This window comes from Heptranchias perlo, chromosome 10 (genome assembly GCF_035084215.1).
Source record: "Heptranchias perlo isolate sHepPer1 chromosome 10, sHepPer1.hap1, whole genome shotgun sequence".
NCBI classification, from domain to species: Eukaryota; Metazoa; Chordata; class Chondrichthyes; order Hexanchiformes; family Hexanchidae; genus Heptranchias; species Heptranchias perlo.
In genome coordinates, this window is record NC_090334.1 from 80,639,384 (window position 1) to 80,666,778 (window position 27,395).

Here is a 27,395-nt window from a genome sequence, read left to right on the forward strand (position 1 = left end):
ACAATGGTGTAGTGGTTAAATTACTGGACTAATAATCCAGAGAAAGTGAATTCAAATTCCACTATGATAGTTTGAGGATTAGAATTCAGTTCAAAAAAAAGTCTGGAAATAAAAAGCTGGGATCAGTAAATGTAAAAAAAAAACCCAACAGGTTCACTCATGTCCTTTAGGGAAGGAAACCTGCTGTCCTTACCCAGTCTGGGCCTAAATGTGATTCCAGTCCCATACCAATGTGGCTGACTATTAACTGTTCTCTGAAGTGACCTAGCGAGACACTCAGAAGGGTGACTAGGGATGGACAATAAATGCCAGCCTTGCTAGCAACGCCCACATCCCAAGGATGAGTAAAAAAAAAATTGAGCATACAATACTGAAATAGGTTTTGGTAAAACACAGTCCTGTTTTATTCCTCAGAGCCAACATCTACTTTAGACCACTTGTCCAGAGGGATCGTGGGTGGCTTTAATGCCAGGCTGTACTAATGGCAAACTTTGTTCCAAGTCCAATTCTCATGTTTCCCTTTCTAATCTCCAGAGGTGTCCATCAGATCCAATAACCTCTTACCCTTTTACTCCTCCAATTTTGTGCCATTCTCTACTGAAGGCATTGATTCTTCCTTCCAATACCTCACCCAAATGGCCATTCATTAGGTGCGAGCCCAGACAGTGAAAGTTGGAAGTTTACAACATGGAACATGGAAACAGGCCCTTCAGCCCAACATGAAGTCTATTACACTGCAGCGGGCATCACAACTGAACCCGGGCACAACCCTGATCAGACATGGTATGCGCACTTTCCAGGAGGTAGTCACTGGATAGTGATTGGAAACAGAAGCCCTGATTGATTTTTCCTTAAAATCTTTTAATCCACAGCGTACACAAGGCCAATTGTGCCTCTTCCCCAACGCCACACCACCCGAGATCAGCCAGCTGAGCACTGGCTGGGGAATGAACCCAGGATCTCCCTGCTCAGTAACCTGCAGTCTGACCTTTAATGGAAATGAAGTCACACAAACCGTTCCTGGCAGGTTCAGCTTGTTTCACAAGGCACTGAGCGCTGGGGGGTGTGACGGACTCTTTCACTGTTCCAATTGCTGATTAAATCCTTGTATCGCATTCAAAGAGCTCATTCAAAACCCCCGAACCCCTCGATTAGATTCCAGCCATTAACTCACTCCCGAGTATCTGTTATTCTATATATAAACCCCCCGAACCCCTCGATTAGATTCCAGCCTGTAACTCACTCCCGAGTATCTGTTATTCTATATATAAACCCCCCGAACCCCTCAATTAGATTGCAGCCTGTAACTCACTCCCGGATATCAATTATTCTATATATGAACCACCCAAATCCCTCGATTAGATTCCAGCCTTGTAATTCACTCCTAGGTATCTGTTATTCTAATAGACCAATTAGTTTAATGTCGATGGTAGGAAAGATAATGGGATCCTTAATAGAAAAATGTCTAGAAATCAAAAATATAAAAAAGAATAGTTAGCACAGATTGCAAAACGGAAGTCATGCTTAACCAGCCTTATTGAATTATTTGAAGTGACAGACAGGGTAGACGAGGGTGAACGAGGGTAATGCAATAGATGTAATATATTTGGATTTTCAAAAGGCCTTCGACAAGGTACCGCATTGTAGACTCATGACTAAGGTCAGAGCATGTGGAGTCAGGGGACAAGTAGCAGAATGGATAGCAAGCTGGCTACAAAACAGAAAACAGAGTGTAGCGGTAGTTACTCAGACAGGCAAAAGGTGGGAAGTGGTGTTCCACAAGGATCAGTGCTGGGACCACTGTTGTTCACCATTTACATTAACGATTTGGATTCGGGAATCAAAAGAACAACTTCAAAATTTGTGGACGACACCAAATTGGGGGATGTAGTTAATACTGAGAAGGACCACGACAAAATACAGAAAGACATTAATAAACTTGCAGAATGGGTGTGTAATTGGCAAATGAATTTCAATATAGATATTATATTTTGGTAGGCGAATAAAGGGGCCACATACTATTTGGATAATGAGAGTCTAAATGGGGTAGAGGAGCAGAGGGATCTTGGGGTATAGACACACAAGTCACTAAAAGTAGAAACGCAGGTTAATAAGGCCATAAAAATAGCAAACCGAGCACTGGGGTTCATTTCTCGAGGGATAAAGTTGAAAAGCAGAGACGTTATGTTAAACTTGTATAGAACCTTGGTTAGACCACACTTGGAGTGCTGTGAACAGTTCTGATCTCCATATTATAAAAAGGATATGGAGGCATTGGAGAAGGTGCAAAAAAAGATTTACTAGGATGATACCAGAACTGAGAGGTTATACCTATCAGGAAAGATTGAACAGGCTGGGGCTCTTTTCTCTAGAAAAGAGAAGACTGAGGGGCGACCTGACAGAAGTCTTTAAGATTATGAAAGGGTTTGATAGGGTAGACGTAGAGAAGATGTTTCCACTTGTGGGGGAGACCAGAACTAGGGACCATAAATATAAGATAGTCACTAATAAATCCAATAGGGAATTCAGGAGAAACTTTTTTTACCCAGAGAGTGGTTAGAATGTGGAACTCACTACCACAAGGAGTAGTTGAGGCGACTAGCATAAATGCATTTAAGGGAAAGCTGGATAAACACGTGAGGGAGAAAGGAATAGAAGGGTATGCTGATGGAGTTAGATGAAGTAGGGAGGGTGGAGGCTCATGTGGAGCATAAACACCGGCATGGACTTGTTGGGCCGAATGGCCTGTTTCTGTGCTGTAAATTCTATTCTATATATAAACCACCCAAACTCCTCGATTAGATTCCAGCCTATAACTCACTCCCGGGCATCTGTTATTCTATATAAAAAGCACCTGAACCTTTAAAGCTGCTGCTGCTTCAACCACACCCTCCATATTTACATAAGAGCAGCTGAAGGAAGAGGAGAGGAAAGTTACAAGCATCACTGACTTCAGTATGAAAAAAAAGTGTGTGCATGTATGCGAGACAGAGAGGGGGAAGAGACAGAAGCAGTTAATGAATATGACACCAGTGGAGTCAGTTCCTGCCAGGGTTTTGGAAGGAGGCGGAACAGGCGTGAGGAGGCTGAATGGCCTACTTTTGTTCCTATGCAGCAGGCAAGCACATCGAAATGCAGTAAATACATAATATTTTATGTCAACCCAAGAATACCAGCAGTTAAGCTTCTCCTGCCGATGGAAATCTCTCCCAGATAACGTGACTGGAGTCCTGGCCAATTTATACAGAACTATAAACACAGAGTTAACCATCCCTCACTGGGTCATCTTTGCTGGAGAGTGCATTAGACTGTGGACATTCTGTGACTTGTCCTTTAGGACCCAGCACAATGCCTTTCTATGCCTGGAGTAACCTCCAGGCTCCACCTTGTGAGGCTAGTTGTCCCGCTGCAGTTCACAGGACTGCACGCTCAGATTGCACCACCAAAAACACAGATGACATCATTTCCTTTTGCTTCCAGGGTGTATTGGAATAATCACTGATGCACTCTCTGCATTTGAATTAGATGCCAGTGACCTCACAAAACTCTTCCCCCGTGAACCAAAGCTCAAACTGCTTATTTTGTACCTCAAAAGGCACCAGGCACTTCTAAATAAGTTAACACCATCTTGCCCTCCCATTATGTTCATGGCCATCTAGCTTCTTCTGCAATTGCCTGGTCTCTGCTGATGGCTCATCTTCAAACTCTTTTCCCATTAACTCAGGGGTTCCTCAGGGCTCTGTCCTCCCTCCCACTCTGTTCCTTATTTTTGATGACTGCTTCCTCTCTCATTCTTTCACTGATGATTCCACTCTACATTCACCAACTCCCTTCAGAACACATGCCCTTTGTGTAAGCAACCTTCATTCCTCCCACAATGCAATGATTGAATCACACCAGCTTGATGATCATCTCCTCCATTCCCTTCAACCGGGCATTGAAAATATGGTTTCTTAAAAGACGCAGCTCCCTCCTCTTGCCTTTTTCACTTCACCCTTAGTCATCGATCCCTATTCTTGGCCTATTTCCTTTGACCTCAAATGGAACAACCACATCTCCTCCATTGGTAAAGCAGCCTCCAAGAAGCTCAGTTCCTCTTTCATTCCAAATGCTCCTGTTCTCCTCAACAACTCTCGACTCTATAAAACTCAAGTCTGTGCATGACTTGAAGACTGCTCCCATACCCAGAGAGGCTCTTTTAGCACTCCGCTCAACACCTTGACAAGATACAGGAAAAACCTTGTTCGATAGGTTTCTTATGGACTCTTCAGGACTTGAAGGACTCTTCAACCTCCATCTCTCCGTTGCAGCCCATAATGCACGACACCACCAAGTTTGGAAAGAATAGCGGACAAGGCAATGGAAATCAGGCAGCAGCAATTAGGTGTCACCAAGCTTAGACTGGAGGAAAGGATGACTGAGGGAAATAAAGAATTCCAGTTTTGAGATCCAGGGAAAGAGTGAGTTAGACTGGAAGATGGTGCATTGAGTCTTAATTTCAATTGTAAACAATTTTACAACACCAAGTTATAGTCCAGCAATTTTATTTTAAATTCACAAGCTTTCGGAGGCTTCCTCCTTCCTCAAGTGAGGTGAAATTACAGAAAAACTTTGACACTTCCCCCCAAAAATATTTTCCTAAGAGAATCGCCAATGTACAATATTGAAAGTGAGGAATTGTAAACAATTTTGCAACACCAAGTTATAGTCCAACGGTTTTGTTTGGAGTTCACAGGCTTTCGGAGGCTTCCTCCTTCCTCGGGTGAATGTGGAAATGAAATCCTCGAACCCTTCGCATTTATGAGTCACAGAGCGGTGCCTGGTGATTGCAATATACAAACAACCAAAAAAAAGTTGTTTGTATATTCGGTGGCCCTGTAGGTAACACCTCTCTGTCTGCATACTGTGATTGCCTTGGCAACAGACAGTTGGAAAGACTATCTGTAATCACCAGTTATTGTTCTGTGATTTATAAATGCGAAGGGTTCGAGGATTTCATTTCCACATTCACTTGAGGAAGGAGGAAGCCTCCGAAAGCTTGTGAATTTAAAATAAAATTGCTGGACTATAACTTGGTGTTGTAAAATTGTTTACAATTGTCAACCCCAGTCCATCACCGGCATCTCCACCTCTTAATTTCAACACATGGAGGAGGATGGTTGTGCAGAACGGGATATTTGGAGCTCAGAAGGAACAAGAGAAGTTAAGAGCAGCACTGACCATAATTTTATCAATAAAACAGAGAGACAGACACACACACAGAGGAGCAGTTAATGACTATGACACCAGTGAACACAGTTGGTACCAGAGGTTTGGAAGGAGGCAGAACAGGCTCGAGGGGCTGAATGGCCTCCTCCTGTTCCTATGCAGCAGGGTCCAGGTAAGCATAAGGAAATGCAGTAAATACCGGCCACTGATTTGAGGTCAGGTATCAGCTGTATTTAACATAATTATTACTCTTGTGACCTTGCAGTCTGGAACGGAAGGGTCCTGTGGCATATTTGCACCCGACCCCACCCCCTCTCTTTGAAATCCTAAAGAGTGAGAGAGATATGGCAAGTTTTCAATCCTGTACTCTGCACAGAGTCAAAATGAGGGGGGTAAGAGAGAATGATTGTCTGTGCCAACTGAACACACACTCACACAGATCCACAAATGCCAAAACGTCAGTCAAAGTGGAATAATGTAAAACTGCTTTCATTAGAATGGAATTCGACCCTATCGGAAGAAGAATTTCTGGAAAAGGAAAAGTTCGCCCACGACTTTTGACCATTCCCACAATATATTTTTTTTTAATGTACGTAACTCTTAAATCACCAGTAGCGCTCATTTGCAAAGAGCCTTGGTTTAAAACAAAGGAGAAGGTTCATTTCTAAACTGCCCTGCCTGGTGAGAATGTTAAATAACCCGCGGGGAGAGCAGCGTTTGCTCCGAGCCAGTATCGATGGTTGCTTTTACAGAGAGAGAAAAAGTTTGTGGCGAACTTTTCGCCCTTCCCTCGAGTGGGCTGTGCTCCTCTGCGCTAACGCCTCAGTTGCAACAGGCTCTTCCTTACCTTGGAGATTTTGCACCCTGATGTCGCTGATGTGGCCGATCAGCTCCTCGCGTTGAAACCAGTCCCATTCGTGTCCTGCCATAGAGAGAGAGAGAGAGAGCCCGGGGTTCCCGACAGCACAATCACAGCTTCCCTTTAACCTGGGAGGGAATCGTACCAAGAGAAAGGTCTCAAGGGATCAGTTTGAAGCGCTGGGCGGGGAAAGGGCGGAATCGGAGACTCGCTCATGGCATGGATTGGGGCGGCTTCCGAGTGACGGTCGGTTTGCCCGCCCCAGAAGGGGTGTTCACCACACAGCAACACGTGGTTAATATTTGCTGGGCAAGAAGGGACCAAACCATTACCCACTGAACAGACACACCCTCCAAATACACAGATACACCACACAGAGTGACTAACACACCCTCCAAATACACAGATACACCACACAGAGTGACTAACACACCCTCCAAATACACAGATACACCACACAGAGTGACAGACACACCCTCCAAATACACAGATACACCACACAGAGTGACTGACACACCCTACAGAGATACACAGATACACCACACAGAGTGACTGACACACCCTACAGAGATACACAGATACACCACACAGAGTGACTGACACACCCGACAGAGATACACAGATACACCACACAGAGTGACTGACACACCCTCCAAATACACAGATACACCACACAGAGTGACTAACACACCCTCCAAATACACAGATACACCACACAGAGTGACTGACACACCCTACAGAGATACACAGATACACCACACAGAGTGACTGACACACCCTACAGAGATACACAGATACACCACACAGAGTGACTGACACACCCGACAGAGATACACAGATACACCACACAGAGTGACTGACACACCCTCCAAATACACAGATACACCACACAGAGTGACTAACACACCCTCCAAATACACAGATACACCACACAGAGTGACTGACACACCCTACAGAGATACACAGATACACCACACAGAGTGACTGACACACCCTACAGAGATACACAGATACACCACACAGAGTGACTGACACACCCTCCAAATACACAGATACACCACACAGAGTGACGAACACACCCGACAGAGATACACAGATACACCACACAGAGTGACTGACACACCCTACAGAGATACACAGATACACCACACAGAGTGACTGACACACCCTCCAAACACACAGATACACCACACAGAGTGACTGACACACCCTACAGAGATACACAGATACACCACACAGAGTGACTGACACACCCTCCAAATACACAGATACACCACACAGAGTGACTGACACACCCTCCAAATACACAGATACACCACACAGAGTGACTGACACACCCTCCAAACACACAGATACACCACACAGAGTGACTGACACACCCTACAGAGAACAAACACATTCACAATTATATTCTACAAACAGACACATATACACCACACTGCAACTGACACACCCTACAGAGATACACAGATACACCACACAGAGTGACTGACACACCCTACAGAGATACACAGATACACCACACAGAGTGACTGATACACCCTACAGAGATACACAGATACACCACACTGTAACTGACACACCCGACAGAGATACACAGATACACCACACAGAGTGACTGACACACCCTACAGAGATACACAGATACACCACACAGAGTGACTGACACACCCTACAGAGATACACAGATACACCACACAGAGTGACTGACACACCCTACAGAGATACACAGATACACCACACAGTGTGATTGACTCACCCTGCAGAGATACATAGGAACAGGGGTAGGCCATTCAGCCCCTCGTGCCTGCTCCACCATTTGATAAGATCATGGCTGATCTGTGATCTAACTCCATATACCTGCCTTTGGCCCATATCTCTTAATACCTTTGGTTGCCAATAAGCTATCTATCTCACATTTAAATTTAGCAAGTGAGCTAGTATCAATTGCCATTTGCGGAAGAGAGTTCCAAACTTCTACAACCCTTTGTGTGTAGAAATGTTTTCTAATCTCGCTCCTGAAAGGTCTGGCTCTAATTTTTAGACTGTGTCCCCTACTCCGAGAATCCCCAACCAGCGGAAATAGTTTCTCTCAATCCACCTTATCCGTTCCCCTTAATATCTTATAAACTTCGATCAGATCACCCCTTAACCTTCGAAACTACAGAGAATACAACCCCAATTTGTGTAATCTCTCCTCGTAACTTAACCCTTGAAGTCCGGGTATCATTCTAGTAAACCGACGTTGCACTCCCTCCAAGGCCAATATGTCCTTCCGAAGGTGCGGTGCCCAGAACTGCTCACAGTACTCCAGGTGTGGTCTAACCAGGGTTTTGTATAGCTGCAGCATAACTTCTGCCCCCTTGTACTCTAGTCCTTTAGATATAAAGGCCAACATTCCATTTGCCTTCTTGATTATTTTCTGCACCTGTTCATGACACTTCAATGATCTATGTACCTGAACCCCTAAGTCCCTTTGTTCATCCACTGTTTTTAACTTTTTACCATTTAGAAAGTACCCTGTTTGATCCTTTTTTGATCCAAAGTGGATGACCTCACATTTGTCTACTTGAATTCCATTTGCCACAGTTTTGCCCATTCACCTAATCTATCAATATCCCTTTGTAATTTTATGTTTTCATCTACACTGCTTACAATGCCACCAATCTTTATGTCATCGGCAAACTTAGATATGAGACTTTCTATGCCTTCATCTAAGTCATCAATAAATATTGTGAATAATTGAGGCCCCAAGACAGATCCCTGCAGGACTCCACTAGTCACATCCTGCCAATGTGAATACCTACCCATTATCCCTACTCTCTGTCACCTTTCGCTCAGCCAACTTCGTAACCAAGTCCGTACTTTTCCCTCGACTCCATGGGCTTCTATCTTAGCTAACAGTCTCTTATGTGGGACCTTATCAAATGCCTTCTGGAAGTCCATATAAATAACATCCATTGACATTCCCCTGTCCACTACTTTAGTCACCTCTTCAAAAAATTCAATCAGGTTTGTCTGGCATGACCTACCTTTCACAAATCCATGCTGGCTCTCTCTGATTAACTGAAAATTCTCGAGGTGTTCAGTCACCCTATCCTTAATTATAGACTCCAGCATTTTCCCCACAACAGATGTTAGGCGAACTGGTCTTCATTACTGTCCTAGGCCCAACCATCTTCAGCTGCTTCATCAATGACCTTCCCTCCATCATAAGGTCAGAAATGGGGATGTTCGCTGATGACTGCACAGTGTTCAGTTCCATTCGCAACCCCTCAAATAACGAAGCAGTCCGAGCCCGCATGCAGCAAGACCTGGACAACATCCAGGCTTGGGCTCATAAGTGACAAGTAACATTCGCGCCAGATAAGTGCCAGGCAATGACCATCTCCAACAAGAGAAAGTCTAACCACCTCCCCCTGACATTCAACGGCATTACCATCACCAAATCCCCCATCCTCAACATCCTGGGGGTCACCATTGACCAGAAACTTAACTGGACCAGCCATATAAATACTGTGGCTATGAGAGCAGGTCAGAGGCTGGGTATTCTGCGACGAGTGACTCATCTCCTGGCTCCCCAAAGCCTTTCCACCATCTACAAGGCACAAGTCAGGAGTGTGATGGAATACTCTCCACTTGCTTGGATGAGTGCAGCTCCAACAACACTCAAGAAGCTCGACACCATCCAAGATAAAGCAGCCCGCTTGATTGGCACCCCATCCACCACACTAAACATTCACTCCCTTCACCACCGGCACACTGTGGCTGCAGTGTGTACCATCCACAGGATGCACTGCAGCAACTCGCCAAGGCTTCTTCGACAGCACCTCCCAAACCCGCGACCTCTACCACCTGGAAGGACAAGAGCAGCAGGCACATGGGAACAACACCACCTGCACGTTCCCCTCCAAGTCACACACCATCCCGACTTGGAAATATATCGCCGTTCCTTCATTGTCGCTGGGTCAAAATCCTGGAACTCCCTTCGTAACAGCACTGTGGGAGAACCGTCACCACACAGACTGCAACGGTTCAAGAAGGCGGCTCACCACCACCTTCTCGAGGGCAATTAGGGATGGGCAATAAATGCTGACCTCGCCAGCGACGCCCACATCCCGTGAACGAATAAAAAAAAAATAATGACCCGGTTTCCCTCTCCTTTGTTAAAAAGTGGAGTGACGTGCAATTTTCCAATCTAGAGGGACAGTTCCTGAATCTAGAGAACTTTGAAAGATTATAGTTAGGGCATCTGCAATGTGCTCACCTACTTCCTTTAAAACCCTGGGATGGAAACCATCTGGTCCTGGGGATTTGTCACTCTTTCGTGCTATTATTTTCTTCATTACTGTTGCTTTACCTATGTTAATTTTATCAAGTCCCTGTCCCCAATTCAATATTAGTTTTCTTGGGATTTCCGGCATGCTATCCTCTTTTTCTACAGTAAATACTGACGCAAAGTAATTGTTCAACATGTCCGCCATTTCCCCATTGTCAATGACAATATCCCCACTTTCAGTTTTTAAGGGGCCAACACTGCTCCTGACCACCCTCTTTTTCCTAATATAACTATAAAAGTTCTTCGTATTGGTTTTGATATCCCTTGCGAGTTTCTTTTCATACTCTCTTTTTGTAGCTCTTACTATCTGTTTTGTGACCCTTTGTTGATCTTTGTATCTTTCCCATTCGCCAGGATCTGTGCCATTTTTTGCCTTTTTGTATGCCCTTTCCTTATGTCTTATACTGTCCCTTACCTCTTTACTTGTCCATGGCTCTTTTTTTTGGCAAGTAGAGTTCTTGCCCCTCAGGGGTATAAACCGATTCTGTATCACGTTAAATGTTTCTTTAAACATTTCCCACTGATCATCAGTCATTTTACCCATTAACAGATTTGCCCAGTTTACTGTGGACAGTCTCTGTCTCATCCCATTGAAGTCGGCCTTGCCCAAGTCTAGAATCTGAGCAGCTGATTCACTTTTTTCCCTTTCAAACACGACATTGAACTCGATCATGTTATGATCGCTATTGGATAGATGTTCACGCACAGTTAAGCCGTTAACTAAATCTGGTTCATTACTCATTACTAAATCTAGTATGGCTTGCCCCCTTGTTGTCTCTAGGACATACTGCTGTAGAAAACTATCCCGGACACACTCAAGAAATTCACTACCATTCTGACAGTTGCTAGTCTGCTTTTCCCAATCTATGTGAAGGTTAAAGTCTCCCATTAAGACCACTATGCCTTTCTTACACGCTTGTCTAATCTCTGCATTTATACAATCTAGCACTTCAGAGCTGCTGCCAGGGGTCCTATACACAACTCCCACTATAGTCTTAGATCCTTTCCTATTTCTCAATTCAACCCATAAGGTCTCTGTTGGCTGCTTACCTCTCGTTATATCCTCCTTTATCATTGAAGTGATTTCATCTCTAATCATTAAGGCTACTCCTCCCCTCTTCCATTTTCCCTGTCTCTCCTGTAGACCTTATAACCTGGTATAATTAGTTCCCAATCCTGACCATCCTGCAGCCATGTCTCAGTAATAGCTATCATGTCATACCCTCCAATTTGAATTTGAACCTGTAGTTTATTTAATTTATTCCTTATACTCCATGCATTTGTATATAGAACTCTTAGTTGGGCCACACACACTAGCCTGACCTTCAGCTTTGATGCTGGGTTAATCGCCTTACGCCTTCTAGTTTTCACTTCATCTGTAGTGCCTAAAGTACACTTTCTTTCCGCTGCTCTACGCTTTTCCCTTTCACTTGTTCTTGAACAACTGTTTGTACTATTTGTATTGTAAATTTCCCCTGGGTCTTCCCCACTCTTGCTGCTCTCAACTTTATTCCCTTCTGACTCCCTGCTCAGGTTCCCATCCCCCTGCCACTCTAGTTTAAACCTTCCCCAACAGCACTAGCAAACACCCCCGCGAGGACATTGGTCCCGGTCCTGCTCGGGTGTAACCCGTCCCGCTTGTACAGGTCCCACCTTCCCCAGAACCGGTCCAAATGTCCCAGGAATCTAAAACCCTCCCTCCTACACCATCCCTGCAGCCACGCATTCATCCTGTCTATTCTCCTGTTCCTATCCTCACTAGCATGTGGCACTGGTAGTAATCCTGAGATCACTACCTTTGAAGTCCTGCTTTTTAATTTATCTCCTAACTCCTTAAATTCACCTTGCAGGACCTCATCCCTTTTTTTACCTATGTCGTTGGTACCAATATGGACCACGACTACTCGCTGTTCACCCTCCCCCTCCAGAATGCCCTGCAGCTGCTCCATGACATCCTTGACCCTAGCCCCAGGGAGGCAACATACCATCCTGGAGTCACGTTTGCGGCCGCAGAAACGCCTATCTGTTCCCCTTACAATTGAATCCCCTATCACTATAGCCTTGCCACTCTTCTTCCTCCCCTCCTGTGCAGCAGAGCCACCCGTGGTTCCCTGAACCTGGCTCTTGCTGCTTTCCCCTGATAAGCCATCTCCCCCAATAGTATCCAAAGCAGAATATCTGTTTGAGAGGGAGATGGCCCCAAGGGACTCCTGCTCTACCTGCCTAGTCCTTTTACTCTGCCTGGTGGTCACTCATTTCCTTTCTGCCTGCGTAATCTGCGGATGCTCCACAGTGAACTCTGCGAGCTCTGCTGCCATGACTTGCCTTAGATTCTCAGACTCTCCTCCCGCTCTCGGTCTCTGCTTTTATACTGTGCTCACCTCTCTGACTCTCCTGCCTCACCTGTGACAACGAACATACAAATTAAGAGCAGGAGTAGGCCATTCGGCCCCTCGAGCCTGCTCTGCCATTTGATGAGATCATGGCCGATCTGATTGTGATCTCAACCCTACTTTCCCGTCTACCTACTATAACCTTTGACTCCCTTGTTAATCAGGAATCTGTCTAACTCAGCCTTAAAAATATTCAATGACCCTGCCTCCACCGCTCTCTGGGGAAGGGAGTTCCACAGACTCACGACCCTCTGACAGAAAAAAATTCTCCTCATCTCTGTCTTAAATGAGAGACCCCTTATTTTTAATCTGTGGCCCCTACTTCTAGTCTCTCCCACTAGGGGAAACATCCCCTCAGGATCTTATATGTTTCAATAAGATCACCTCTCATTCTTCTAAACTCCAGTGTATACAGGCCCAACTTGTCCAACCTTTCCTCATAAGATAACCCCCTCATCCCAGGAATCAGTCGAGTGAACCTTCTCTGAACTGCGTCCAAAGCAATTATGTCCTTTCTTAAATAAGGAGACTAAAACTGCACACAGTATTCTAGATGTGGTCTCACCAATGCCCTGTACAACTGTAGCAAAACATCTCTACTTTTATATTCCATTCCCCTTGCAATAAATGATAACATTCCATCTACCTTCCTAATCACTTGCTGTACCTGCATATTAACTTTTTGTGATTCATGTACTAGGACACCCAGATCCCTCTGTACCTCAGAGTTCTGCAATCTCTCTCCATTTAAATAATATACTGCTTTTCTATTCCTCCTGCCAAAGTGGACAAGTTCACATTTTCCCACATTATACTCCATCGGCCAAATTTTTGCTCACTCACTTAACCTATCTATATCCCTTTACAGACTCCTTATGTCCTCTTCACAAATTACTTTCCTACCTACCTTTGTGTCATCAGCAAATTTAGCAACCATACATTCAGTCCCTTCATCCAAGTCATTGATATAGATTGTAAATAGTTGAGGCCCAAGCACTGATCCCTGTGGCACTCCACTCGTTACATCTTGCCAACCTGCAAATGACCCATTTATGCCTACTCTCTGTTTCCTGTTAGCTAACCAATCCTTTATCCATGCTAATATGTTACCCCCTACACCATGAGCTCTTATTTTGTGTAGTAGCCTTTGATGTAGCACCTTGTCAAAAGCCTTCTGGAAATCCAAGTACACCACATCCACAGGATCCCCTTTATCCACGTTGCTTGTTACTTCCTCAAAGGACTCTAATAAATTAGTGAACCACGATTTCCCTTTCACAAAGCCGTGTTGACTCTGCCTGATTGCACTGATATTTTCTAAGTGCCCTGCTATAACCTCCTTAATAATAGATTTTAGCATTCTCCCTATGACAGATGTTAAGCTAACTGGCCTGTAGTTTCCTGCTTTCTGTCTTCCTCCTTTCTTGAATAGAGGAGTTACATTCGCTATTTTCCAATCTGATGGGACCCTTCCAGAATCTCGGGAATACACAAATACAACACACAGAGTGACTGACTCACCCTACAGAGATACACAGATACACCACACAGAGTGACTGACACACTCTACAGATACACAGAACAGTCATAATTATACCTGCAAAAATACACAAATATACACACAGAATGACTAACACATCCTACAGACATATACACAACAAATACAGTCACAATTATACTCCACAGACACATATAAAACAGTCACAGCCATACAGAGATACAAACAACAAATAGTCAATTACACTTTACAAACACACACAAATACAGTTATACCATAGAGTGACTAACATCCTATAGAGATACACACAACAGTAGTCATAACCATATCCTACACATTTGCAATTACACATAATCACAAATTTGCCTTACAGGCACCGAACAAATACGCACTCACTCCAATGCTGACTTCTAGACCTTATGGTGACATAGGCACACAAAGTTCCTACAAACACCGATGCTGATTCACAGAGGCACACAACACACCCAACAAATGCATACCCTGGGAGCAGTAAGTCACACATTTGCACACACACATTCACACACACTGTAGCACTGGGCAGTGTGTCACAGCGTTGAAGACACATGGGGTCAGAATTTGCTGGGAAAATAATAGCGAGTTTAACGTGCACACCGCTATTAATATGTAAATAACCCGGCAATTTGAGGTGAGGACGAGATACACCGTGAGTTGAGTATCACCACAAGTTGCTGGATGATTTGTGCTGCTCCCCTGTTTGCCTCGTCCTCTAAAGTACCCGTGAGTTTCAAGAAATTGCTGCATTTTGCTGTTAAAACGAATTAAACTTGCTGCAGAAAGTTAGGGCTAGTACTTAACAGTGTAAGGACATTTTTAATGATGAGATTTATGTTCCTGCAATGCCACACAACCTCTCTGGCCCAGAAATGGAACAATTGAAATTGTGAAGTCTCATTCCTGTAGATAGTGAATTGTTCTTAAATTTGAAATGTTACATTTTTAATTTTTTTTCTTACTTTTGCTTTCAGTCCTTTTTTCTCTCTTAATCCAATCTTTATTTCTCTTTCTGTACTTAATTTGACTCTAGTGCATCCTCCTTCTCCGTCACTCCTCTGTTTCTTTCTCAACCTTGGAAATCTCATTGGTTAAGGAGATGGACTGTTGGTCGTTCGTTCACTAGGGTCCCAGATTCCCTCTTTCACTCACTGCGCCATTATCAGCTCCAGCAATTCGCGGCGCAAAACCATTTCTGAGCTGAAGGGTGCAGGAAGAAAATCTGACAAACAGGGTCACCACAAGATGCCCCAATCCAGCAAATTCTGGGCCGCTGGCTCTGAATAACCTGGGACTCTGTGCCGAGGAAATTCTTGGCCCACTGATATACATCCTGCACACAGACGCACGCAAAGCCACACATCATGTCCTTCACTCGCACACATACCCTGCAGGCCGCACAGACAGCACTCTTTCACAGGCACACACACACATTACACAGGCTGTTGCATCCCCCCGTCCTCCACCTTCCTCCCCTGTACTCCCTAACACACACTCAGATGTCCAGACCACCATTCAGGCTCAAGGAGTCGGACTTACTGGTCGACGATCCCTGCGATGTAGTCAGATGTGGCACCTTGCCGTGGATCCTGCAGTTGTGACTGTGTGTATCTGTGTGGGTGGAGGAATATGCAGATCACCTCCCTCTGAGTGCAGTGAATGAGATGTGTTTTTGTGACTAATCCACAGCAGCATTTGGAGGCTGTGCAGTACTGGTGGGCTGGAAAGTGTCACACACGGCAGTACTCGGCCACACTGAACATTGATGACTCAATCTAACTCAACTTTCTCAACTGATGAAAATAGCCTCTATTTTCTACACAGCGATGGTTACTTTTGGCTTGCCGATGACTCATCGGTTTAGGGTGGTGAGGAGCAGAGCCCCATTACACCACAGAGGGCCCAGGTTCAATCTTTGGTCTGTGCTGATCTGGGGAAAGAGACAGTGCCAGGGCCAGCAATGCTACAGGTAGCCTTAGTACTCTGGGTTAGAGAGAGGGAAACTCATTCCCCTTCCCTATTCCAGGGATGCAGAGGCTCAGTGAGTTGCACTTTTGCCTCTGAGTCAGAAGGTCGTGGGTTCAAGCCCCACTCCAGAGACTTGAGCACAAAATCCAGGCTGACACTCCCAGTGCAGGACCGAGGGAGTGCTGCACTGTCGGAGATGCCGTCTTTCAGATGACAAATTAAACCAAGGCCCTGTCTGCCCTCTCAGGTGGCTGTAAAAGATCCCATGGCCACTATTTCAAAGAGAGCAGAAGAGTTCTCCCCGGTGTCCTGGCCAATATTTATCCCTCAACCAGCATCATTAAAATACAGATTATCTGATCATTATCACAATGCTGTTTGTGGGACCTTGCTGTTCACAAATTAGCTCTCGCGTTTCCTACATTACAACAGTGACTACACTTCAAAAGTACCAATTTATGTGTTGTGCCGTGTTAACCACTTGCCCTAATCAGGCCTGAGCTGTCAAAACTGGTTTAAGTGAAGAATTTGGGAGGAATTTCTTTCCACAGAGAGTGGTGAGAATGTGGACCTCGCTGCCACATGGAGTGGCTGAAGATGATAGCATCGATGCATTTAAGGGGAGGCTTGATGCATACGTGAGGGAGAAAGGAATAGGGGGATACGGGGGGGGGGGGGGTGCAGGGTGGGAAGAAGTAATTAGAGTGGGAGGAGGCTCATGTGGAGTATAAACACCGGCATAGACCCGTTGAGCAGAACGGCCTGTTTCTGTGCTGCAGATTCTGTGTAATTCTAGTGTGCGTGGAGATGGAACTTTTGTCTTTTGGCTGAGAGAAGGGATTTTTTTTTCTACATGGATCACATTGCCTTTAATTCATGTCATATGCTCTTGCAAAACTACTTCAATTACATCCAAAGCTAATATGAACAGTTTTGAAAGGACCTGACCCAGCTTAATCAGGCCCTTAGGCAGTAAGAAGTTCTAACAAACTCACCCCACCTTCTCAAGCATTTAAATATAAGCTTCTCAACCTTTTCCTCCAGCTAAACATTGCAAAGATTGAAACCCGCCACAAACTCCAATCCCTCGCCAATGACTTTAGCTCCCTTCCCCAGATGCTCTCTCAGGCTGAACCAGACCGTTTGCAGTCTTGGCGTGATATTTAACCCTGATCTCCGACCCCATATCCTCTCAATCACAAAGACCGTCTACTTCCTTCTCAGTAACATCACCCACCTCCATCCCTACCTCAGCTCCCATGCTGCTGAAACCCTCATCCCCGCCTACAGCGCCTCCAGACTCGAATGCTCTCCTCGCTGGCCTACCACACTCTGTAAACATCAGCTCCACCAAAGCTCTGCTGTCCATTTTCTATCCCATACCAAGTCCTGTTCACTTATCACTACTGCCCTTGATGACCTACATTGTGTCCTGGTCCCTCAATGCCTCAAATTCAAAATTCACATCCTTGTCTTTAAATCCTTTGCCCCTCCTATCTCTCTCACCTCCTCCGGCACTACAACCCCCCTGTGCTTTATAATACTTTTACCGATAATAACCCTATATAAAGCATATACAACATAATGTATATTGCACAACCATGCTATATAATGCATAAACCACATGCCACACTATATAATACATACATCACACATCACTCCGTTTAAAGTATATACCACATACAACTCAATACAAAGTATATATCATGTACCACGCAAAATAATGTTCTATCGCCCAATACCAAATATAATGTATATACAAAACATCATTCAATATAGTGTATATACCACACATTGTTCTATATAATGTATATGCAGCATGCCACCCAGTACAATATATATGCCACACTCTATGTAGAGCTTATATCACATGCCATCCTACGGAAGGTATATACCACATTGTGCTCTTTATAATGTATATAATGTGTGTCAGCTGTGGCTCAGTGGTAGCACTCTCACCTCTGCGTCAAACGGTTATGTGTTCAAGTCCCACTCCAGAGACTTGAGTACGTGATCCAGGCTGACACTCTAGTGCAGTACTGAGGGAGTGCTGCACTGTCAGAGGTGACGTCTTTCGGATGAGACGTTAAACTGAGGCCCTGTCTGCCCTCTCGGGTGGACATTAAAGATCCCATTGCACTTTTCATAGAAGCGCAGGGGAGTTCTCCCAGGTGTCCTGGCCAAAATTTATCCCTCAACCATAAAAAACTAAATAAAACACAATTTCATTGGTGAAATACCTCATTGCTGTTTGTGGGATCTTGCTGTGTGCAAATTGGTTGCCACGTTTCCTACATTACAACAGTGACTACACTTCAAAAGTACTTCATTGGTTGTAAAGCACTTTGGGATGGCCTGCCAAGCGATCTGAAAATCCTGTTTTATATTATGGCCCCTGAATATCCTTTATCTGCAGGTTTAAACACCAAGTTCAAGTATTTTACTGGATTATGGAGGCGTGATTTAGTATTTGAGTACTCTAAGACCACCACCTACTTCCTCTTCTCCACACTCTATAACTGAACATTGATGTTGTCTTGTAAAATATTCCAGAAATATTCCTCCTATTTTTGAGACTCCTATATTTTAGCCCAAAGTGGCTGCTATGGGCAACCACTTCCAACTCTGAGATCAGGCAACTAAAGACAGACAATGGATTGAACCTGGCACCTGCGTGTCATATTTCTCCATTTGCAGCATACTTACCAATGGAGGTTTTGGAGATGTCTCCGTGAACACCACTTAAGATGAAGCAGCCACTCCCCAGAATTCAGCACCAGGTGTATGCTAGGAGCATGGCCCAAATGAAGGAATTATAAATGGTCAAATCTCAGGGGGAGAATATAACAAAACAGGTAAATCTTCAAAAACAAATTATGTTTGCAACGTGACACTTTAGTCAATAGAATGTGTAACACTGCTCTGAGGGGACCTTGTCTGCTTCCAAAACAGCCACTGCACTCAAAACAATTCATTGTACATCAAACACTTTGAGCTGTTTGAGAAATGTAATAAGGTGCTCTGCAAATCTTTTACATGATGAAGAGCCCCTCACTAATCACAGCCCCTCACTAATCACAGCCCCTCACAAATCGCAGCCCCTCACAAATCGCAGCCCCTCACTAATCGCAGCCCCTCACTAATCGCAGCCCCTCACTAATCGCAGCCCCTCACAAATCGCAGCCCCTCACTAATCGCAGCCCATCACTAATCGCAGCCCCTCACTAATCGCAGCCCCTCACTAATCGCAGCCCCTCACTAATCGCAGCCCCTCACAAATCGCATCCTCTCACAAATCGCAGCCCCTCACAAATCGCAGCCCCTCACTAATCGCAGCCCCTCACTAATCGCAACCCCTCACTAATCGCAGCCCCTCACAAATCGCAGCCCCTCACTAATCGCAGCCCCTCACTAATCGCAACCCCTCACAAATCGCAGCCCCTCACTAATCGCATCCTCTCACTAATCACAGCCCCTCACAAATCACAGCCCCTCACAAATCACAGCCCCTCACAAATCGCAGCCCCTCACAAATCACAGCCCCTCACTAATCACAGCCCCTCACTAATCACAGCCCCTCACTAATCACAGCCCCTCACTAATCACAGCCCCTCACAAATCACAGCCCCTCACAAATCGCAGCCCCTCACAAATCGCAGCCCCTCACAAATCACAGCCCCTCACTAATCACAGCCCCTCACTAATCACAGCCCCTCACAAATCACAGCCCCTCACAAATCGCAGCCCCTCACAAATCATAGCCCCTCACAAATCGCAGCCCCTCACAAATCACAGCCCCTCACAAATCGCAGCCCCTCACAAATCACAGCCCCTCACTAATCGCATCCTCTCACTAATCGCAGCCCCTCACTAATCACAGCCGCTCACAAATCGCAGCCCCTCACAAATCACAGCCCCTCACTAATCGCATCCTCTCACTAATCGCAGCCCCTCACTAATCACAGCCCCTCACAAATCGCATCCTCTCACAAATCGCAGCCCCTCACAAATCACAGCCCCTCACTAATCGCAGCCCCTCACTAATCGCATCCTCTCACTAATCGCAGCCCCCCACAAATCACAGCCCCTCACAAATCGCATCCTCTCACTAATCGCATCCTCTCACTAATCGCAGCCCCTCACAAATCGCATCCTCTCACTAATCGCATCCTCTCACAAATCACATCCTCTCACTAATCGCAGCCCCTCACAAATCGCATCCTCTCACAAATCGCAGCCCCTCACAAATCACATCCTCTCACTAATCACAGCCCCTCACAAATCGCATCCTCTCACTAATCGCAGCCCCTCACAAATCACATCCTCTCACAAATCGCAGCCCCTCACAAATCACATCCTCTCACAAATCGCAGCCCCTCACAAATCGCAGCCCCTCACTAATCACAGCCCCTCACAAATCGCAGCCCCTCACAAATCGCATCCTCTCACTAATCACAGCCCCTCACAAATCGCAGCCCCTCACAAATCACAGCCCCTCACTAAAATCGCAGCCCCTCACAAATCGCATCCTCTCACAAATCGCAGCCCCTCACAAATCACATCCTCTCACTAATCACAGCCCCTCACAAATCGCATCCTCTCACTAATCGCAGCCCCTCACAAATCACATCCTCTCACAAATCGCAGCCCCTCACAAATCACATCCTCTCACTAATCGCAGCCCCTCACTAATCGCAGCCCCTCACAAATCGCAGCCCCTCACAAATCACATCCTCTCACTAATCGCAGCACCTCACTAATCGCAGCCCCTCACAAATCGCATCCTCTCACTAATCGCAGCCCCTCACTAATCGCAGCCCCTCACAAATCGCATCCTCTCACTAATCGCAGCCCCTCACTAATCGCAGCCCCTCACAAATCGCATCCTCTCACTAATCGCAGCCCATCACTAATCACAGCCCCTCACAAATCGCAGCCCCTCACTAATCGCAGCCCCTCACAAATCGCATCCTCTCACTAATCGCAGCCCCTCACAAATCGCATCCTCTCACTAATCGCAGCCCCTCACTAATCGCAGCCCCTCACAAATCGCATCCTCTCACAAATCGCATCCTCTCACTAATCACAGCCCCTCACTAATCGCAGCCCCTCACTAATCGCAGCCCCTCACAAATCGCATCCTCTCACTAATCGCAGCCCCTCACACATCGCATCCTCTCACTAATCGCAGCCCATCACAAATCACATCCTCTCACTAATCGCAGCCCATCACAAATCACATCCTCTCACTAATCGCAGCCCCTCACTAATCGCAGCCCCTCACAAATCGCATCCTCTCACTAATCACAGCCCCTCACTAATCGCAGCCCCTCACAAATCGCATCCTCTCACTAATCGCAGCCCCTCACTAATCGCAGCCCATCACTAATCACAGCCCCTCACAAATCGCAGCCCCTCACTAATCGCAGCCCCTCACAAATCGCATCCTCTCACTAATCGCAGCCCCTCACAAATCGCATCCTCTCACTAATCGCAGCCCCTCACTAATCGCAGCCCCTCACAAATCGCATCCTCTCACTAATCGCAGCCCCTCACTAATCGCAGCCCCTCACTAATCACAGCCCCTCACAAATCGCAGCCCCTCACTAATCGCAGCCCCTCACTAATCACAGCCCCTCAGAAATCGCAGCCCCTCACTAATCGCAGCCCCTCACTAATCGCATCGTCTCACTAATCACAGCCCCTCACAAATCACAGCCCCTCACAAATCGCAGCCCCTCACTAATCACAGCCCCTCACTAATCGCAGCCCCTCACAAATCGCAGCCCCTCACTAATCGCAGCCCCTCACTAATCGCATCCTCTCACTAATCGCAGCCCCTCACAAAACGCAGCCCCTCACTAATCGCATCCCCTCACTAATCACAGCCCCTCACAAATCGCAGCCCCTCACAAATCGCATCCTCTCACTAATCGCAGCCCCTCACTAATCGCAGCCCCTCACAAATCACAGCCCCTCACAAATCACATCTTCTCACTAATCACAGCCCCTCACTAATCGCAGCCCCTCACAAATCGCATCCTCTCACTAATCGCAGCCCCTCACTAATCACAGCCCCTCACAAATCGCATCCTCTCACTAATCACAGCCCCTCACAAATCGCATCCTCTCACTAATCGCAGCCCCTCACTAATCGCAGCCCCTCACTAATCGCAGCCCCTCACTAATCGCAGCCCCTCACTAATCACAGCCCCTCACAAATCGCATCCTCTCACTAATCGCAGCCCCTCACAAATCGCAGCCCCTCACAAATCGCATCCTCTCACTAATCACAGCCCCTCACAAATAGCAGCCCCTCACAAATCGCATCCTCTCACCAATCGCATCCTCTCACTAATCGCAGCCCCTCACAAATCGCATCCTCTCACTAATCGCAGCCCCTCACTAATCGCAGCCCCTCACAAATCGCATCCTCTCACTAATCGCAGCCCCTCACTAATCGCAGCCCCTCACTAATCGCAGCCCCTCACTAATCACAGCCTCTCACTAATCACAGCCCCTCACAAATCGCAGCCCCTCACTAATCGCACCCCTCACTAATCACAGCCCCTCACTAATCGCAGCCCCTCACTAATCACAGCCCCTCACAAATCGCAGCCCCTCACTAATCGCAGCCCCTCACTAATCGCATCCTCTCACTAATCGCAGCCCCTCACAAATCGCAGCCCCTCACTAATCGCATCCCCTCACTAATCACAGCCCCTCACAAATCGCAGCCCCTCACAAATCGCATCCTCTCACTAATCGCAGCCCCTCACTAATCGCAGCCCCTCACAAATCACAGCCCCTCACAAATCACATCCTCTCACTAATCGCAGCCCCTCACTAATCGCAGCCCCTCACAAATCGCATCCTCTCACTAATCGCAGCCCCTCACTAATCGCAGCCCCTCACAAATCGCATCCTCTCACAAATCGCATCCTCTCACTAATCACAGCCCCTCACTAATCACAGCCCCTCACAAATCGCAACCTTTCACGAATCACAGCCCCTCACTAATCACAGCCCCTCACAAATCGCATCCTCTCACAAATCGCATCCTCTCACTAATCACAGCCCCTCACTAATCACAGCCCCTCACTAATCACAGCCCCTCACAAATCGCATCCTCTCACTAATCACAGCCCCTCACAAATCGCAGCCCCTCACTAATCGCAGCCCCTCACAAATCACATCCTCTCACTAATCACAGCCCCTCACTAATCACAGCCCCTCACAAATCGCAACCTTTCACGAATCACAGCCCCTCACTAATCACAGCCCCTCACAAATCGCATCCTCTCACAAATCGCATCCTCTCACTAATCACAGCCCCTCACTAATCACAGCCCCTCACAAATCGCATCCTCTCACTAATCACAGCCCCTCACAAATCGCAGCCCCTCACTAATCGCAGCCCCTCACAAATCACATCCTCTCACTAATCACAGCCCCTCACTAATCGCAGCCCCTCACTAATCGCAGCCCCTCACTAATCGCAGCCCCTCACAAATTGCAGCCCCTCACAAATCACATCCTCTCACTAATCGCAGCCCCTCACAAATCGCAGCCCCTCACTAATCACAGCCCCTCACAAATCACAGCCCCTCACTAATCGCATCCTCTCACTAATCGCAGCCCCTCACTAATCACAGCCCCTCACAAATCGCAGCCCCTCACAAATCGCAGCCCCTCACAAATCACAGCCCCCCACAAATCACAGCCCCTCACGAATCGCATCCTCTCACTAATCGCAGCCCCTCACAAATCGCATCCTCTCACTAATCGCAGCCCCTCACAAATCGCATCCTCTCACTAATCGCATCCTCTCACTAATCGCAGCCCCTCACAAATCACATCCTCTCACAAATCGCAGCCCCTCACAAATCGCATCCTCTCACTAATCGCAGCCCCTCACAAATCACATCCTCTCACAAATCGCAGCCCCTCACAAATCGCATCCTCTCACTAATCGCATCCTCTCACTAATCGCAGCCTCTCACAAATCGCATCCTCTCACTAATCACAGCCCCTCACAAATCGCAGCCCCTCACAAATCGCAGCCCCTCACAAATCGCATCCTCTCACTAATCACAGCCCCTCACAAATCGCAGCCCCTCACAAATCACAGCCCCTCACTAATCGCAGCCCCTCACAAATCGCATCCTCTCACTAATCGCAGCCCCTCACTAATCGCAGCCCCTCACAAATCACAGCCCCTCACAAATCACATCCTCTCACTAATCGCAGCCCCTCACTAATCGCAGCCCCTCACAAATCGCATCCTCTCACTAATCGCAGCCCCTCACTAATCGCAGCCCCTCACAAATCGCATCCTCTCACTAATCGCAGCCCCTCACAAATCGCAGCCCCTCACAAATCGCATCCTCTCACTAATCGCAGCCCCTCACTAATCGCAGCCCCTCACAAATCACAGCCCCTCACAAATCACATCTTCTCACTAATCACAGCCCCTCACTAATCGCAGCCCCTCACAAATCGCATCCTCTCACTAATCGCAGCCCCTCACTAATCGCAGCCCCTCACAAATCGCATCCTCTCACTAATCGCAGCCCCTCACTAATCACAGCCCCTCACAAATCGCATCCTCTCACTAATCACAGCCCCTCACAAATCGCATCCTCTCACTAATCGCAGCCCCTCACTAATCGCAGCCCCTCACTAATCGCAGCCTCTCACTAATCGCAGCCCCTCACTAATCACAGCCCCTCACAAATCGCATCCTCTCACTAATCGCAGCCCCTCACAAATCGCAGCCCCTCACAAATCGCATCCTCTCACTAATCACAGCCCCTCACAAATAGCAGCCCCTCACAAATTGCATCCTCTCACCAATCGCATCCTCTCACTAATCGCAGCCCCTCACAAATCGCATCCTCTCACTAATCACAGCCCCTCACAAATAGCAGCCCCTCACAAATCGCATCCTCTCACCAATCGCATCCTCTCACTAATCGCAGCCCATCACTAATCGCAGCCTCTCACTAATCGCAGCCCCTCACTAATCGCAGCCCCTCACTAATCACAGCCCCTCACTAATCACAGCCCCTCACAAATCGCAGCCCCTCACTAATCGCAGCCCCTCACAAATCGCATCCTCTCACTAATCGCAGCCCCTCACTAATCACAGCCCCTCACTAATCGCAGCCCCTCACTAATCACAGCCCCTCACAAATCGCAGCCCCTCACTAATCGCAGCCCCTCACTAATCGCATCCTCTCACTAATCGCAGCCCCTCACAAATCGCAGCCCCTCACTAATCGCATCCCCTCACTAATCACAGCCCCTCACAAATCGCAGCCCCTCACAAATCGCATCCTCTCACTAATCGCAGCCCCTCACTAATCGCAGCCCCTCACAAATCACAGCCCCTCACAAATCACATCCTCTCACTAATCGCAGCCCCTCACTAATCGCAGCCCCTCACAAATCGCATCCTCTCACTAATCGCAGCCCCTCACTAATCGCAGCCCCTCACAAATCGCATCCTCTCACAAATCGCATCCTCTCACTAATCACAGCCCCTCACTAATCACAGCCCCTCACAAATCGCATCCTCTCACTAATCACAGCCCCTCACTAATCACAGCCCCTCACAAATCGCATCCTCTCACAAATCGCATCCTCTCACTAATCACAGCCCCTCACTAATCACAGCCCCTCACTAATCACAGCCCCTCACAAATCGCATCCTCTCACTAATCACAGCCCCTCACAAATCGCATCCTCTCACTAATCGCAGCCCCTCACAAATCGCAGCCCCTCACGAATCGCATCCTCTCACTAATCGCAGCCCCTCACTAATCACAGCCCCTCACAAATCGCAGCCCCTCACAAATCGCAGCCCCTCACAAATCGCAGCCCCTCACAAATCGCAGCCCCTCACAAATCACAGCCCCTCACGAATCGCATCCTCTCACTAATCGCAGCCCCTCACTAATCACAGCCCCTCACAAATCGCAGCCCCTCACAAATCGCAGCCCCTCACAAATCGCAGCCCCTCACAAATCGCAGCCCCTCACAAATCACAGCCCCCCACAAATCACAGCCCCTCACAAATCGCATCCTCTCACTAATCGCAGCCCCTCACAAATCACATCCTCTCACAAATCGCAGCCCCTCACTAATCGCATCCTCTCACTAATCGCAGCCCCTCACAAATCACATCTTCTCACAAATCGCATCCTCTCACTAATCACAGCCCCTCACAAATCGCAGCCCCTCACAAATCGCAGCCCCTCACAAATCGCATCCTCTCACTAATCACAGCCCCTCACAAATCGCAGCCCCTCACAAATCACAGCCCCTCACTAATCGCAGCCCCTCACAAATCGCATCCTCTCACTAATCGCAGCCCCTCACTAATCGCAGCCCCTCACAAATCACAGCCCCTCACAAATCACATCCTCTCACTAATCGCAGCCCCTCACTAATCGCAGCCCCTCACAAATCGCATCCTCTCACTAATCGCAGCCCCTCACTAATCGCAGCCCCTCACAAATCGCATCCTCTCACTAATCGCAGCCCCTCACTAATCGCAGCCCCTCACAAATCGCATCCTCTCACTAATCGCAGCCCCTCACTAATCGCAGCCCCTCACAAATCGCATCCTCTCACTAATTGCAGCCCCTCACTAATCGCAGCCCCTCACACATCGCATCCTCTCACTAATCGCAGCCCATCACAAATCACATCCTCTCACTAATCGCAGCCCCTCACTAATCGCAGCCCCTCACAAATCGCATCCTCTCACTAATCACAGCCCCTCACTAATCGCAGCCCCTCACAAATCGCATCCTCTCACTAATCGCAGCCCCTCACTAATCGCAGCCCCTCACAAATCGCATCCTCTCACTAATCGCAGCCCCTCACTAATCACAGCCCCTCACAAATCGCATCCTCTCACTAATCACAGCCCCTCACTAATCGCAGCCCCTCACTAATCACAGCCCCTCACAAATCGCAGCCCCTCACTAATCGCAGCCCCTCACAAATCGCATCCTCTCACTAATCGCAGCCCCTCACTAATCGCAGCCCCTCACAAATCGCATCCTCTCACTAATCGCAGCCCCTCAC

The 27,395-nt window shown here is 47.2% G+C and overlaps 1 protein-coding gene across 1 annotated transcript in view; it reads right to left on the reverse strand.

Annotated features, from left to right (window-relative positions):
• LOC137326728 (calmin-like) overlaps nucleotides 1-6,220 on the reverse strand; it is a 59,441-nt gene extending 53,221 nt beyond the window's left edge. The window contains exon 1 of the mRNA XM_067992089.1: nucleotides 6,056-6,220. Within this exon, the coding sequence (XP_067848190.1) occupies nucleotides 6,056-6,137 (82 nt within the window). The 5' untranslated portion in view covers nucleotides 6,138-6,220. The remainder of the gene's footprint in view (nucleotides 1-6,055) is intronic.
• Between the last annotated feature and the right edge of the window lie 21,175 nt (nucleotides 6,221-27,395).